General features: G+C 38.0%; 2 protein-coding genes across 3 annotated transcripts; both read left to right on the top strand.

Moving 5' to 3' along the window:
- Positions 1–3696, top strand: RB195_012701 (uncharacterized protein; the record flags this gene model as incomplete). The annotated part of the gene is made up of 8 exons (XM_064202200.1): positions 1–46; positions 991–1130; positions 1265–1408; positions 1842–2009; positions 2085–2243; positions 3221–3311; positions 3370–3464; positions 3661–3696. 8 exons carry the CDS (start codon positions 1–3, stop codon positions 3694–3696), a joined length of 879 nt encoding a protein of 292 aa, XP_064058081.1.
- A 3577-nt stretch (positions 3697–7273) lies between these two features.
- Positions 7274–15683, top strand: RB195_012700 (uncharacterized protein; the record flags this gene model as incomplete). 2 transcript variants are annotated; one of them, XM_064202198.1, is made up of 10 exons in its annotated part: positions 7274–7345; positions 9638–9721; positions 10014–10139; positions 10276–10371; positions 10433–10525; positions 11434–11563; positions 11645–11770; positions 11852–11986; positions 15393–15509; positions 15565–15683. In XM_064202198.1, 10 exons carry the CDS (start codon positions 7274–7276, stop codon positions 15681–15683), a joined length of 1098 nt encoding a protein of 365 aa, XP_064058079.1. The 2 variants fall into 2 exon arrangements, with proteins under 2 accessions (XP_064058079.1, XP_064058080.1); XM_064202199.1 differs by lacking the exon at positions 7274–7345 and adding an exon at positions 9157–9258.
- Positions 15684–17301: the final 1618 nt, after the last annotated feature.

The raw sequence follows: 17301 nt of genomic DNA, 5'->3' as shown, positions 1-17301 counted from the left end.
ATGTTGCCTGTCGGTGTCCAGAGTGGCTCGTCCTTACCAAATTTTGGTGAGTTCTAGCGTAAATTTACAATGAAATTGAAAAGTCATGGTTATTATTAAGTGAAAACGAACTGAATTCTGGTACAACTGCGTAAGTAATAGTTGTGGCTCAAACTTACTTCTACTGATTGAAAACTTTGAGCGAATCCTTCACGAAATGCAAAAGCGAAGAGCGAAGCTCCCTATTTTGATGGTGATTAGCACTTTTCTTGAGGTGAACATCTTTATTCTCCCAAGTAAATAATAAGCCTCTGATTTACTTGATGGTCTAATAAATATTCCGATACATATTTTTCATTTAACACGAGTTCCACTTTTCAACATTTGCTACGTTGTTACCTTTATGTTTTTTTTTAAAGTTTCTCAAAAGTAAATTCCATTTTTCATCGCATCAGAAACGAGGTGTAGGCGCGTCAAAACGAAACGAAGCACTGTGCGGCTACGTAACTAACTGGTTGCGCTCGAAGCGGCATGGTGGAGATGCTAGTTGGAGTCGACATGGGACCGTCGCTAACTGCAACGATGTGCGCAACGGACGATGCTAACAGTGGTCCCCACTCGATCCTATCCGCTGCGCTCCACCGGGCCGCTTCGAGCGCACCCGCTTACGCAGCGCGACCGTGCTTCAAGTCGTTTTGACCCTACTGTAAGTGGTATTAGGGGAGCTAAATGATCACTCACGGTGGGTCAATGTTCGGCGTTCTGTTCGGTTCTGCCGACAGCCTTTTCAGGTGTAGGTTGTAGGTGCCTAAGGATCCTTCCCATCCAAAATTTAGTGTCGATTCCCTTTTTAAGGTCCCATGAAGGTCTTTGAGGTGTCTCTCTTTCCAACCACCACCCAATTGGAAGTTAGCTAAAATGGACATAGGGAAAGAATGCACATGGCCTTAGATGTGTCAAATACAATGTCAATATGGAAGTCTGTGGATGGCGCATACCCTGTTTTCTTAGGTAAGCCTATCAAGCCAATCAACGATCTAGATGATGGGGAGTTTAAACAGGAAGAGGCTGAACTTCGCTGCCAATTGGCGTCTCTGTACCGGCTCGTGGATTTGTTCCAATGGAGTCAAGGGATTTACAACCACATGACGGTGTGGTCGCAAATAACATATTTTTAATGATTTCCTACAAAAAAATTTCTTAGGATTTAGATGATTTAATCTATTGTTGTCTGTTAGAATATCTTACTAGCATTCCCCAGAATCGTCCGGGTTAATGTTATTAGGTGCGTCTTCCTGGTGACAATCCCGAGATCTTGATCAATCCATTCGGCTTGCTTTATCATGAACAAACTGCCAGCACACTTGTGAAAGTAGATCTCGATGGAAAAGTGCTTCATCCTGGAAGCACAAATTTGGGCATCAATCAGGTGAGAAACTATGAATTTTGCATGGGAATACTCCATATTTGAGATCCATTGAGTGTATTTCCTAACTTAATCATTTTTTGTTTAATTTTTCTCGTTACTGAGCATGACGTCGCAGAGACTCTCCAGTCACTGTGACTCACGAAACACATTCCATGTTACCCAAATCTGTTAGCGGGACTGTTGGTTCTTCATATCTTCAATGATAGGAGCCAAAGAATGCTAGCCTTGGTTTGCCTTTTTTCTGCCGTAACAAAGTTTTCATAAATCCTAGTGAGTCGCAGGAAGATGTGAAAATTTCCGTATAATCTGACTTATTCGTCGATATGGGGTCAGCTTTAATCTACCGTGGGAGTAACCGATGGCAAAGAGTTTTAGATTCAACCTTATGCTGGATCGTGAAGGGTTTCTCCAAATAAATACATTGTTTTTACAGGCGGGCTACACTCTCCACTCCGCTATTCATGGAGCTCGAAAGGATCTGCTTTGCGTGATTCATCTGCACACGCCCGCAGTGGCGGCAGTCTCCGCGATGAAGTGCGGTCTACTGCCTTTGTGTCAAGAATCCATGATTGTGGGACCAGTTGCCTATCACGAGTATCAGGTATACCGGCTTTAATAGTTCAAATGTCAGCCATTATTATTAACCCATAAAGAGTTTGGAAGTTTCCCACTACAGGGCATTCTGGTCGACCTTAAAGAGAGGGATTCACTTGTGAAGGATATGGGCTCGCGTAATGTGATGATCTTGAAGAATCACGGCTTCGTCGTTGGTGGAGAAACTATTGAAGAAGCGTTTCACCTGACCTACCATCTGATTCTGGCATGTCAGACACAGGTTCGTTTCGTTGCCTTTTTGTCGTTTTTAAATATTCTAGAGAGTAGAATAGCCCACAATCTTCCGAAAAGATAAAGGATAAAGTATCTGGCGTTAATCAATCTGTTTGAAATGCGCCACCACGTTCACTTCAATTTGGAATCGTTTGAGGTTTACGAACGTGTAATTACTCTGTACAATGCCTTATGGTGGCTAGCCCATATGTCAAGTCAATGTTTTTATCCTCCCATACAAGTCTGGTACCAATTTATCGCGAGGGATGAAAGGCTTTGTGAGCATCAGGGCGGATTCGAACGTCCGATCGATCGCCGACAGCGGAATCTCCTACCGATTGCGCTACACCCGCCCTTGAGAAGATACACATACAAATTATTTGCAACATTACTGCGGAGTTAGCTTGAACATTGCAAGTTGTTTGAAAAGACCGAATGCTACTTGCACGATACCGATAAGTGTCTTCAGAGTAGTTCATACTATTTAGTTTCGTCCATGAATGGGTGTTGCACGTCTATTTAACGGAAACGGAAATTGAACGGTCTTTACCTGTTTACCAGTCTAATCTTCAATGTTATTTTCATGGGTTGAGAGAGTGAGAATGGAAAGCACTGGAAGCTTCACTTCCACAAACTGTGTTTCCTAGGTCAATATGAAACACAGGAAAGGTGTAGTGCAGTTGGTCAAAGGTGTGGCTGCGACTTACGATCGATGGTTCGCAGCCGCACTATTCCAGTCTTTCATCCACTGACTTCCAGAAGTCATTCTGTAGGCATTTCACATTCGTTAACCTCCGAATTGAACTCGGACATGTCCTCAAGCGGACAGACAGTTGATCGTTCTCCCTTTTCTGAAATGCTTAAGAGTTTAAGCTATCCGTTCTATGCGTAGAAAATTGCTATGACCTATATGCTCATCCTGTGGAGGTGAAAACTGCAGGAAAATCTTGCACCATTCATTTTTTCAAACAGCTTTGATTTCAGGTGCAAGCGATGAGATGCGGAAGTATGGAGGCACTAAATTTACCCTCGGAGGAAAGCGCACGAAGAGCATTTGAAACTGCTGCTCGTGGAGGTTCAGTTGAACGTACAGTATTATAATTGTGGTCGTATTTGTTAGCGAGCATCTTTAGGCGGTGGTGTGAATCGAAAAGACGGTATCATCGACATGCAGTGGGGATTGGGTGAGCTGGAGTGGCAAGCATGGATGAGGACCCTTGACGAAATGGTCGGATTTTTTTTACCGTTTCCTTAACTGTTTTAAATTGTTTGTATTTTTTCGTCGATCCTGAGTCGTAAAAGGACCACCTAACCAGCCGAATTTTGAAACTAATTACCAAAAGCGAATCTCTTTAAAGTGGCAAACTAAGCGCTACCATTACACAACAAACATGGAAATGAGCTTGGACATCTGTCTTTTTTAGGGCATGCAAACTGGCTACAAACACCGGCCCCTGTAACTGGAGGCCTTTTCTGTTTCATCTTGATGCTTTCGGAGGATCCTGTTCCAAAGGTTACGATCAGAAATCGATTATGTGAGCCATGTCCTTTTCTCATATGCGAGAATCTTTAACCGTCATTTTAACCCCGAATATATTACTTTGTCTTGTTATGGGTTAAGTTATTAGCGCTCACTTTGCAGTTAGTCATGAAGTAACCCTCGAATATAACACCAGGATGGGTTTTGTTTCAAATTGATGTTGTAGATATTGGTTTTTACGTATAAAGGATAAAGGATAAATGATAAAGTGTCTGGCGTTAATCAATCAACTAGGTGTAAGGTGGTCTATTACGTTAACATTATCGTTACACGAGGTACGCTACACGTTGTTCATTGACTAAGAAAATCGTCTGAATGCTTTTTTTTAGAGTGAGGAGACGTTTGAGAAGATAAGTGACTTGTAACTTTGACTTTTCCAGACTCTAGCGGAGGCGATGATGCCGAAACGTTAACAGTAAATAAGCATCAATACCAATCTTGACTACAGCTCAAAAAACTCAACGGAAATTTGGCTGTCTTTTCGCAGCCACCCCTTGATGTCGCTTCTGGATTAAGGAGTAGAAGCGAAGTTGGAAGCGCTGCGTGGATGCAGATGGAGTGTATTTCGGAGGAGGTTCCACGATTAAGTGTACAGTTTTTTTTATGGTGAAGGTGTGCATTATTACCGATATTAACCTTCGTATTCATAGTGTATTCGTTGTTGTGTTTATTTCAATTTTATATCGTTACAAACGAGTCAAAACGACTCAAACGACAGGTGGAGTATTCGTATACGGGATGGGAGACTATGGAGAGGGGGGTGATTCTGTCCATTTCTTCCTAATTGCCGTAAAAAAACGGCCCGGAAGATACGGTTTCAGGCGTTCTGGCGCACTATTTTCTACAAGGAGTTCGGCTGGAGCGCGCCAGCCTTGTGCGGCGCCGCATCTTCCGGGCCGTTTTTTTACGGCAATTAGGAAGAAATGGACGGAATCACCCCCCTCTCCATAGTCTCCCATCCCGTATACGAATACTCCACCTGAAATCCGTAGTCAGATTCGTGGAGTGATGCCTTTAAACGTGGTGCATTCGCGTAAGTGGCTGCGTTCGAAGTATTGCGTTGGAATCAGGTTGCGATTGAAAGTCTTAGCGCTCCTTCGAGAGCAGCCACGTGCGTAAATGTACCAGTGTTCATGTCGTTTTGACTTGACTATAGTAATAAAAGTGGACTAGAATCCCTAGAAATAAATTGGTTTTAAATTATGTCACAGCCACATTTTCATAGCCTGATTGTTGAAAAACTCAGGGAAAAGAATTACGTTTTACACCTCCAATTGCACCTCCATAGATTTCGCCGACACGGGGGAGGGGGGTGGATTGAAGATTCGATTCATCCATAGGTCTCTTCTTTTGTTTTTATGATTTGGTCAGCAGCTATGCTAACATGAAAATTTGTAATCCTCTGGACTAGTGCTAAGCAGCGGGGTTTTTGAAGAGAATAAGCTCCACTGGTATGCCAGTAAGCAAAAAGTATGAACACAACGAACGGACACAAATCGCAAACAAATACAGACCAGTTAAAAACTCGCTTTCTCCTTGTTCCATGCCCAGACCAGTCAAACACATTGTTCCATTCCATTGTGCTGGTGAGGGATCAACAGTTTTAGTCTCTGTTAGTCAACTCCGCCTAGAAACAAAATCGGCTACGTTGCAATTATACGCGATCATTGTCATCTACGAGCGGTACGAGGACCGCGTCGCTCTACGACGCTACTCGACGCTGCGTTACGCCATACTGGACCATAAGTTTGGACTGGGAGGGCTCCCATTTGTTTTCCCTAGAATCGCTTTAAAATATTTTAACTTTTCAGAGTTGAACCCATCATATATTATTTTTAACCTTCCTATTTCGCTCACTGAAGCTCATTCACTAACATTTGCACTTAATTCTACTACTTTGCGGTTATATCTGTTTTCATTTGTTCCATCCTATCACCTCCTTCCTCAACCATTTCTGAATAACCTCCTCTTTTTGAGTTCCGCATCTTCTAGCTGGTTCAGTCTTGGCTGCTGTCTGTTTACATAGTGGATAATTTGTCGTTTAAAGATCAAAAAAGTTGGTGAATCCTGTTGCTTAAGGTCCCCCGACAGATTCGCCAAGGGTCCCAACGTGCTCTTTTCGCCTTGGGCGAAGTTGGTCGTTCAAACCTTGATAAGTAGATAAATTAACTAACACGTAGAATTTTGGAATGTGGAGAAAAATGTCATAAGAGAATCTCTCAGTTTTTTTACTAAGAGAACAAATTGTTTTACGTGGTATCCACCACGAAAAGAACAGCGCCAGGTCCCATCGACAACAAATTGAGTGAAGATTTTAAAGAGGACTTCCCTACAGTTTAAATGTTTTCGTACCTAGAAACGTCGGCGAACTTTCGTCTATATTTTCTAATAGCGTGCTCAAAAAGTTCCATAAAAAACCCTCGTTGGGACACTATTAAAGAAAAAACTTTTTTTAATAGTTTTTTTCTTGTTCTGACTCAGACAGAGAGTTTTCCTTTTTCTTTTCATTTTTTTGCCTACATATTTTTTGGTGCACTATTTTTGTGTGTGAATAAATAAACAAATATCCTAATGAACTTGAAAAAAGAAATAAATTACAAGTGAAGAAATTATTAGAAAAAAGATTTATATTCCATTGTTTTATGACTTGGGAGCTGTATTCTAGCGAGGACCATGATACATAGATGTACCAATGAATTGAGATTTATTGAAAATGACGTGTTGTTAAGAAAAATGTGGATGCCGAAAAGATTCCTGGTGAAAACAGCTAGTCAGGAGCTGTAGATCATTTACGTCGTAAGTAACGTAGGTACTCAGAAAACTGAATGTGTCTCGCCGCCTGTATCCAAGAAAAGCCTCTAAATAAAATCCAAAGAGAAAGAGAGAGAGAGCTCGACGTTTTGACCTTTTTGACCGGAACGTGGGTCGTTGTACTTCTCCGCTCCATTGTCTCGTGTTCGAGACTGGTTTTGAAGATTTTGAAGAGGCGCGAAAAATTCTCGTCATCGTGGTCCTCGACGACCGTTAAGTGGTTTGTTTTTCGTTGCATGATCGTCGCGAATAGCAGCGTTATCCTTTTTGAAGTTTTGCTTCCGTTAAGAGCCTTTTTACGGTTACGGTTAGTTGGACACACCTTTAGGTGGGACCTACATTGAGCGCACACCTCAGAACCAATTCACAGTGATAACGGGCGGTTCATCTCTGCGCTGTTAACATTTTAGAATTTATTTAATTAATTACTTTGTTTATTTATGTTGCATTTGTTGTACTTTATTTATTCTATTTTTTGAAGTTGCAATTATTCTCTGATCATCACTTTTCGTGTCGAATTTGCAGGATTTTATGCTTCTCATCTCGCTCCTGTTCCACACTGTAAGCGGTTCATCTCTGCGCTTTTAACATTTTGAAATTTATTATCCATGTTGAATTTGTTCTGGTTGTAACTGGATTCTTTGAGCATTTTTTGGAGTGTCGAATTTTCATTTTTGCAGGATTTCATGCTTCTCATCTCGTTCCTAATCCATACCGTAAATGCGTATCGCTTCGAACATTCACAACCGTTTGTCTACGTGAGTTCTCAGTGATTTTCTCTTATATTTGATGGATTTTAAAATTCTAAAATGAAGATATGTCCATGGGAACTAGATAATTCCTACTTTTTTTCATGTATCCATACAAACTACACATTCCTTGCTTATTTTCCATGCTGGGAAACAATTCACTGAGGATTTATATGCTTTTGAATTTAAGAAGTTCGGCTATCTTCCCAAAACCCTCTGTAGAAGACCTACTGTAACCAAAAACCTGCCAAATACTACAAATCTTGAAGCCCGGTGTGGCTTTTCCATTTATCCAGCGTTTCTCTTCATGCCCTATTGAGAGGGTTGGGAAAATGAGCGTTTCTGATTTTATCTGATTATATTTATCTGATTTTATTCTTTTTTTTCTCGAAAGGATTATTTATCTGATTGTATTTAGTTTGCTCCAAATATGTGTACCTAGCTAAGTAGCTGTTTTACCCTTCTAGTTTTATTCTTACCATTATATAATTTTTCAAAAGAGATGTTTGTTTTAGTTCCCATTTGGTGAACTTTATAGCACATGAAAAATAGTACATTATACATAGTTTTGAGATTTTTCGTTTAAACGATGAAAATATTTACAGAAAAATATATACCACATATAAATATAAATAGGGGAGAACTCGAGGTTGAAAATATAAACGCCAGGAGTTTGAAAAGTCGGAAATTATTAGGTGATCCTCTCCATCCAGATTTTTGCTATTTGACTTGATTGAAAAGAATGAGTATCTCAAAAAATACCTCCGAAACATATCCACAATTAGTGACAACAAATTATCATTCTTTCAAAAACGACTTAATTCTTCTCGCTATGTTGGACATCTGGCAAAACATTTACTTTCGTTGGGCAGTTAGAATTCGATAACTTAAAAAAGTGTGCTGATTTCTTATTTCATGATTTTTTCTGCATTTTTCCTAGTAATTTCTAGCCTAGCTACACTAGATTTCTGAATAATGTTTCATAACGGTAGCGTAGAAAATCTTGAACGAAACTACATATTTATCTTCATTCTTGATTTCAGTCGCTGTTCAGGACAAAAAACTGGAATTTGTTGTTGTGTGCAATTTTTGAAGGAAAAAAAAGAACAACTAGCCTTCTCTTTAGTTTTAAAAGATACTAAGACTGAAACTAGTTTTTTGAGAAAAAAAAAGTTGTGAGCAACAGGAACGGCGGTTTCTTCGGAGGCACAGTAGCCTCCTAAATCTGGAAGTGCAAACGCATTTGTTATGAATTTAAGTTTAGAATGGGGATGTGAAGAGCAAGAAAACACTCCGCGAGGTAATAATTGGGAGTTATAGTGGGGAAAAAAGTCAAATTGCTGGCTTGTATTGCTTTCATGTAAGGAAATTGAAGAAATAAGGTTGGACCTTTCCAATCACCTTTGTATACAATCTAATCTTTGTCCAGCATAGTTATTTTGTCATTTTTGAAAAGTGGCGTCTGTGGAAGCACTGTCGGATGAAAAGGCCCCGAAGCCTGGATCAATTTCGGGGATGTACTCGAGGTGGGGTGCTGGCTCTATTTGTACTGCGGAGATGAGTAAGGGCCCAACCGTATTTTTTAATTGTCACAACGAAAACGCGAAATACTTTTTAAAAAACTTTTAATGAAAAGCATCAATCCACGCAACGAGGCAAGTCTTTACATCGGAAGAACCGACGAGAAAAAACCGGGTCAAGTAAATGAGGATAAAGGATTAAGCGTCCAGCGTTAATCAATCCGCTTGGGATGCGCCATCAAGTCAGTGCTTTTATCCTCTCAGACACATCTGGCACCAATTTATCAGTGCCCCGAAGGGATGAAAGGCTTGGTGGCGCTAGGGCGGATTCGAACCATCGATCGATCGGGAGCAGACACAGCGAAGCCTCTTACCGACTGCGCTATAACCGCTATACGTGAAGTGAATAGGTGGCTAAACATTTTCCACAAAAGCGGGTCTTTACACCTGCACACACACAATGAGACGCACTTGGGACATTTCATTTTGTCAATTTTTGTCGCCAGTATAAAAATAGCCTAGTTATCTACACTGATGCCTCCGGTGCCTCTGAATTTGTATTGAGTCCTTCACGTTTTCGTTCTAATGCTTGAAAACTACGTTACAAACTCTGTCCACCAATAGAGGGAGCCAAATAGAATTTTTTCGAACGCTGCCTTTAAAAAATCCAATAAAAAAATTGTATTTGAGATAAGAAGTTTTTCTTTCGATGATTATTTTTTACGCAGTAACTTTATTGTTGTTGAGTGAAAACAAATAAGCATGCGGTAAGCTTTTTCAGGAAACTGTAGCAGAATCACCCTTGGTCCCATCGGAGGTGTCTGGACGATCATCAGAACGTTTCTATGGAGTAGAAGATTACAAGGTAGGTTTGAGAGGTTCTCCATGGTTTTTGTCCAACTTTCTTACCTATTAGTTTATTATTTGTTTCGATTAGCTGTTGGCACAGCTGGTTCGGCGGAAGTTTTCTTTTTAAATCAGGATTTACACCTTCAAATTCCTATTCCCTTTCTTATTCCCTTTCTCGTATGATGAAATCATAAATAAATAACAATAAAAATAATGAATAGTTAAAACAATGAAAAGAAATAAAATTAAAAATAAATCAAATAAATAATAATAGAGTAAATAATAATGAATAATAAATTTATTTAAAGGAGGACTCGTGGGACTTCACTCCAAACATTGTCGTCCCGACAATAGCACCTTCTTCTCATTCTCGAAATATGGAAGGTGTGGGCCGTGCTACTTTCGAACTCGTAAATTCCAGTGCTCTGAGAGAGGTTGAGTTTAACTGGTTTGACCTAATCTTCAATCTTTTCCTGGAACTTAGCAATGTATGCACATTACAGTGGTTTCTGGAAAAATGTTATGGTGTAGGTACACGAGTTCTTTTTTTTAAATGTAACTTCTTTTCAGTCTTTTTCTACAAAGCCGGAACGCCCGGCAACCACCTCTCCTGCATCCGAGAAAAGTAGCACGAACAACGTGTACGAGATAAATTTCTGCAATAAGGTCGGGAGCAATAAATTTGTCACTACTGGCAAAATTCATAGTCTCATTTATACCAATTCAGCACGAATTTACTGATCAGTTGCTGGCTACTTATGGATTGGAAAGATTGGATAACTTCATCTGGAATACCTCTTGCTCTCAAACATTCTTCCAGGTTGTTAAAATTACATCGGCTTTTGCAAGTCGGATTATTCCGTGAAGGACCAGTTTTTCTGCCTGTACCCATTATAAATTCTGACAATAGACTGAAGATTCTTTCTTATTTACTATTCTTCCGATTTCTTTATTTATTATTTAGATTTTTTATTTTATTTTTTTCCAACTTTCCGTTTATTTTTTTTTATTTTGAAAAAAAAAAAACGATTTACCAAGAAAAGAGATAGGAACAAAAAACGAAACTGGCGAGGCAATGCGATGTGCTGAGTCTTTCCTAAAAAATGGAAAGTAAAATTCTATACTTCCTTAATTTTTGGTTTTCTTAGAATAATTAAAATATTATCCATGCAAAAAATTATCCATGAAAAAAAAAATTAAATTAAATTAAATTAATTTATCATTATTAATATTATCTATGGAAAAATTAAAAGTTCAATTTCTACACTGAAAAAAATAATCTCTGGGATAATCGAATACTAGCATCAAATTTGATCTACACACCGTCGAAAGCTTAAATTAACCTTTGAACTGTTTTCCTGCTGGATAGAATTTACGCGAAACAACACCTGACGAACTCCTTTTGATATTTGAGCCTTGAATCTACTACTCAGAGGTCTCCTAGGTTGAAAATTTTGAGTTCCTGGTTCAGGAGGTGGTGTAAGAATAAAATACTCTTATGTTTTTATTTTTTTTTTACTATTTCTTTGAAATTTTAAATATGTTTTCTTTGTATTTTCATCTTCTGTTGAGTAATTCTTATGAATCTGATGGCTTTGCTGAATAACACAAACCATGGTGAAAGAAACTTATTTTTTAAAATGAAATGAAATTGAAATAAATCATCTATGATCTAAATTCCCTTCTTTTTCCGGATTTTTTTTTCTCGCAAATAATCCTTAAATTTAGTGCTCCATTGGACAGACGTTTGTTTTTCGCTGCCCATCCGAAAATCAAGCGTTTGATCGTTCAATAACGAACTGCAATTTTCGAAATGCCGTTGAAGTCTGTCCGGAATTCGATCGAGTGCTGCATTGTTGTACGTTTTTTGTTCGTGCTCTGCACGTTCCTTTCAAAAACGTATTCGCGATTGCTTCTTCAGAAAAAATTTTCTTCTCAGCTATACAAGAATCGTGCACCGAGATGGAATTCGCCTGCTGTTCCGTGCCTCAACGATGTATTTCAATCTCGATGCGATGCGATGGTCATCGCGATTGTGGCGATGGCGATGACGAAAACAACTGCCGTATGTTCCGAAAGCAATCGCTCGCTCGTCTAAAAAGCGAGAGGAACTGTAATCGGACAGAATTTTCCCAAAATTTTCCAGCTTCCTGTTCCCGTTATGAGTTTGCATGCGTGAAAAGCGGGAAATGTATCCCGGCTGAGAAAAGATGCGATGGTATTAGCGATGACTGTCAGGACGGCACTAATCTGGATGAACTTGGCTGCAGTAGGAATTCTAGTGAGTGGAAAAGTTTCTAGTTTTTCTCCTTAGTTTTTCACAATTTTTTTCTTATAAAAGAACGTATTATATTAGCAGTTTCTTTAACTGTACAAGTAAAATTTTTCCATGGAGGAGTAATTTTTCTGCCCCGTTCCCATCAAAGACCTCCCTAACTGAAGATTTATCTCTTTTTTTTTTCGGTTTTTTCTCTTTTTTTTCAGATCTTTCCATTTAAATTTCTTCTTCATCATTTATATTTGTCTACAGGATTTAAGCAGTTCGCAGCTCCCAGTCGTAGCTTGAAGCTAAGAATATATAAAATATATAGAATTTTTCGAACAAGGAGCCGAGTCACCCAGTAGTTTTCTTATTTCAGGTTATTTTTAAAAAAAAATTTTTTTATTAATTGTGAGGTTCAACTAGAGAGGACATAACATTAAAACACATCAACTTATAGAGACCTTGGAAAAAAATACTGAAAGGAACTCAAAACGAAGGTTATAAAAGGGAACTAAACTACAAAATTTGATAAAAAGTGATTGATTCATCTCAGATTTCATTGCTTAGGAACATTCGTGGTGTTTCTTATCTACAGTACACAAGCACTTTTTCAAAAATTTTCTGAATAATTACTTCTCAGCAATATTAAGGTTAGTTTGAAGGCTAGAGGGCTGTTATGTAGAGGTTTGTAGAAGGTCAGAGGGATAAAGTGCTGGATTTTATCCATAGGTACGAAAGAAGGAAGCCAGACCCTCCTCAGAGGAAGAGGGTCTAGATTATGGGGTGCAGCGCAAGTGAATGGGTCCCTTCCCTAACCGTTCAGAAGTGAATGGAGTTTTTTCGCCGAACGTCCGAAAGTGAAGGGGATCGAAGCTCCGGCTCCGACTATTACATGTGTGATAAGTAATAAATGAATGAATGCAAATAAATATGCATTTATTATAGAAATGCTATGTTGTGCTTTTATCAATTCTTTTTTTTTCTGGTGCACCGAATTATCGCTTCAATTCAGAATTGTTTGAGGTTCACGAACGCTTATGCAGTGAATTGCAGTAGTCACCCAAATGGGACAAGTCAGTGTTTTTGTCCTCCCAAACAAATCCAATTATCAGTCGATTCTAGAGGGATGAAAATCTTAGTTGGCCGTAGGACGATTTGAAACCATCGATCGATCGCGTACCCACAATCGAATCGTTTGCCGACTGCTCTACTCTACCCATCCTCTAGTTTTTTCGCTAATAATCCAATGTTGAGGAGGCTTGAAAGTCTGAAAGGTCTCTTCGGTGGACCTATGCTTCCTCCTACACTTAGTTTTTTTTTGTCACGAATCGTTATTTACTAAATTGATGCTTCCAAACAATCCAAATAAACATTCATCTGTCTTCCTACTGATTGATCTCCGACTTCCTCAATCGATCGCCCGTTACATATTGCTTTCCATTCGTCCCTGTCATGTGCACGAATTGATCAACGGCTGCTCTCTGATCGAGAATCTCTTGGGATCTTTTTCTTTTCTTCTTCTTTTTTTTTTGGTCTTTTTTTTTCTCAAGAGGTAAAGAGGTTTTTAAGAGGTTTTCTTCTCAAGAGGGTTTGTGTAAAGAAATCGGACCTTTGAGTAGGCGGTCTTCTTTTTAAGAGTTTTCTATCTCGTGCAACCGAATCGCTAACGGTTTTTGTGCAAGGATTGTCCTTAAAATCGATAATCTAATCTTTTTTTTTGGAGAATCAAAACTGATTGCTCGGGTTTGAAAGATTTTAATTCGCTTTACGAATGCAGTTACATGCTGCCCCTGGATTGCTGATGTAGGCTAGGATTACGAATCGTCTGTTTCCTTTGCGTGAAACCGGATACTCCTAAAATCAACTTTTCGATGAATTTCCCCCAATCCCATTGATCGCATTTCCGCCGCGTAGTAGGTTTCTGAACCTCATATCAAATTAAATTAAATTAAGTTTTTGAACCGCAGATAAGATTGACTAGGTTATCGAACCGTAGATCAAATGCAATGGAGAATTGATAACAAAATTCAGGGATTTCTTCGTTTAGAAAATGTTTAGAAACTTCTGCATCATAGTATATGGGACTATTTGTATTCGTATATCGTATTTGGGACTTTGAAAAACCTCTTATGCTTAATTTGATCACTTAAAGTGTTGTAAAAGGTTTTTTTCTAAACGTTACAGGACTAATTTTGTTTATTCATTAATCCGTTTTAATTAATTAATTTTTTCTGTTTTTTTTAAGCGATATACGCGAACAATTATAGGAGCACATAGTATATTTTTTATTTTTTCCACCATTCGAGGATTATTTTGCGTTTTTCGTGTCTTATAACTTGTTCAACAAAACAGTTTTTTTTTCTACTATTTTTTGTTTAAAGGATCAATATTTTAGCTTTATCGAAGTTGTGTATTATTTTTATTCCATTGTAATATTAAAAACTATCATTATTGTTGTTTTGGGTGTATTTCCATGAGACTTCCTTTGATTATCAGCTTTCTAAAATATTTTACTACACCTGGAATCATCAAAGTACACATTTATTTGTTTTATTCTTCATTATTTTATTTTATTTGTTTCATTCCTACATATTTATGTTTTTCGGTTTTTTTTTTTTTTTTTTGTTTTTGATTAGTTTTTAATTAATTATTTAATTCTCAGTAAGTACTAGCGTGTCTAAACAAAGTAAAAAAAATTTCCAGGAGGAAAGGTGGAGGACATTTGACATCAATCCCCAGCGGGAAACGTTTTGCGTCTAACAAAATGAAGGAATTATCCCCATTTTCCCAAGCAATTTTTAAAAAATGAAAAGAAAAACGCAAAATGACATTTTAAAGTGTTATTTCAGCGCACCTCTGACTTATTTTTTTTTCTCGTACGCTTATTTTGCGCTCCATTTTTTAAATTTCTCTTCTTTTCTGTGGCATTTTTGTGATGTCCAGGTTTTTATCCTTTTTATCTTTTTTTTGTTTTTTGTTACTTTTATGTATTGGATGTCCGACGCTGTTGGTGAGGTAATGCTGGCGGCATCTTTTGGCCGCGTACAGACGTAGGAATAAAAGTGCTGGAATTCGTGGTGCGAAGGGAAATTCGATACTTCAATATCATCCTTTAATATGTCCAATCATATTTCGGGCTAATTTAAACAACTTCCAGTACTCTATAACAAAGTGTTAAATTCATTTGAAAATTCCCATTTATTAGTTAATTATTTTAGAAGAAATTAAAAGGATGATGATAAAAATTAAACAGAAAGAAAATAAATAAACAGATAGATAAATGTAAATATAATAAAAATAAAATGAATCAAATAGTAGTGAATAATTTTTACTTATTTTATTTACCTTTTATTTTTATCTTATCTTTACTTACTATGTATGTAATTTATTTTATTAAACTAACCACTATTTCCATTTCCTACAGCTTGTCTCGGGAAATTCATGTGCGATCAATCACAACAAGGACCTCAATGTATTGAATGGTCCGATCATTGCAATGGCGTGAAAAATTGTATGATGGGCGAGGACGAGAAGAACTGCAGTAAGTTCAATAGCAAGTAGATTTTATTGGCCGTCGATGAGTTTTCGGAGTTCAGAAAGCCAGGAAGCGAAATTTTTATCATGTGAAAATCAGAAGCAGTTGATTCCGAAACAGAATTGGTGCGACGGAAAAGCGCACTGTGCCGATGGGAGCGATGAGAAGTACTGTCATTGATGCGAACAATATTTATTATTCTTATTTTTTTGTACATACGTCCCTTGTTTACGTCCTTTTTGAGATAAGATAATGATTTACAATGTTTTGTACCTTTTTGGTCTAGTCTCTACTAGATTTATTGATCTGTCGTGATCGTAATTTTTTATATTGTATATATTGTTTTATCACATGTTTTGAATTACTGCTAGACGATTTTTAACGTTCCTTTGCTTTTACATTTAAAAAAAATTTAACCAAATGAGGAGGTATTTTTATGCTTTGTTTCTTTCTTACACGTCTTTCAGACTCCTTAAAAATGTAATCATTATTTGATTTGAAAAAAAAAATAAAAGAATTGTAATGAATTAAAGAGATGGTATAAAAGACAAGTGTAGTTCGTTCCAGAATCAGTTTTTGGGACATCTTGCAAAGTATTTCTTCACATTTTTCTTCAGAAATCTTGCAAGAGTCAGGATTAATTGAGGATCGAGTAAGTAAGCAATCTCGTGCTGCTGACACATGAAGAAAACGCAAAAATAAATGGGACCGTAAGAGAAATTGCCAGCAGTGTTTGATTCGTGGAAGAGGAAACGAGAACTTGGAAAATTTCGGATCAGCGATTCAAAACACCTCTAGATTTGAGGAGAACGCTGAAAATGACTTATGACTGAGATTTTTGAGAGGACCCAGTGGAAGTGTTTGGCTTCAGAGTTACAAAGTTAGGAGAGAAAATGATTTGGTTCCTGAAAATCTTTTTATCGAGGACTTCGGCCAAATCATTGTGGAGCATTCGTTCCAGCATTGAGTTCTGCTAAACTTCTAACTAAACTTGTGCCTCTAACTACTTAAAACTAACTTGTGCTTCTAACTACTTAAAGAAAATAATAAGTAAATAAATGAAAATAAATTTGTACGAGATGCTAATGATGATTCCATATGTAATATCCTTGCCCGTATTTTAACACTGACATTCTAAAACGTTGACATTTTTTTAAACTAAATTTCAGTACCTTTTAGGATTCAAAAAAACAAAGCAGCAATCGCTGCAGGATTCTCAACGGTTTCATCAAGATTTAGCAAAATTTGTAAGCGATAAAGGATAAAGTGTCCGGCGTTAATCAATCCGCTTGGGATCAGCCCTCACGTTTACTTCAATTCAAAATCGCTTGAGGTTCACAACCGCATTACTGGCCTACACAATGACTTACGGGGGATAGCCGATGCGTCAAGTCCGTGCTTTTATCCTCCCAGACAAGCCTGGAACCAATTAATCGAAATCAGCAAATTGTAAGGGTTTCAGGATTTCAGGGATGTGGATTTCAGGAGGTCGAATTGAGAAGAAGATCCTACTGTTTTTGCAAATGATTAATCGACCCCGGAAGGATGAAGGCCATAGTTAGCCCTAGGGGTTTTTCGAACTATTGATCGATCATGCAGTTACAGCGGAATCTATTATCATCCGTACGTGTCGTTCGTATTGAGTGACGACACCGGGTCCGTGGCTTGCACAGCATTGATTTAGAGGATTAAGAGGTCAAACTGAGGTTTAAGGTGATCATCACATACCGTAGTGCACGTAAGTACTCAGCGGCACGACTTTCACGAAAAAGAATAGATTAATACTCGTTTCGATTTG

Source organism: Necator americanus, chromosome V, assembly GCF_031761385.1.
Source record: "Necator americanus strain Aroian chromosome V, whole genome shotgun sequence".
NCBI lineage: Eukaryota > Metazoa > Nematoda > Chromadorea > Rhabditida > Ancylostomatidae > Necator > Necator americanus.
This window is presented reverse-complemented; position numbering and strand designations above follow the sequence as displayed.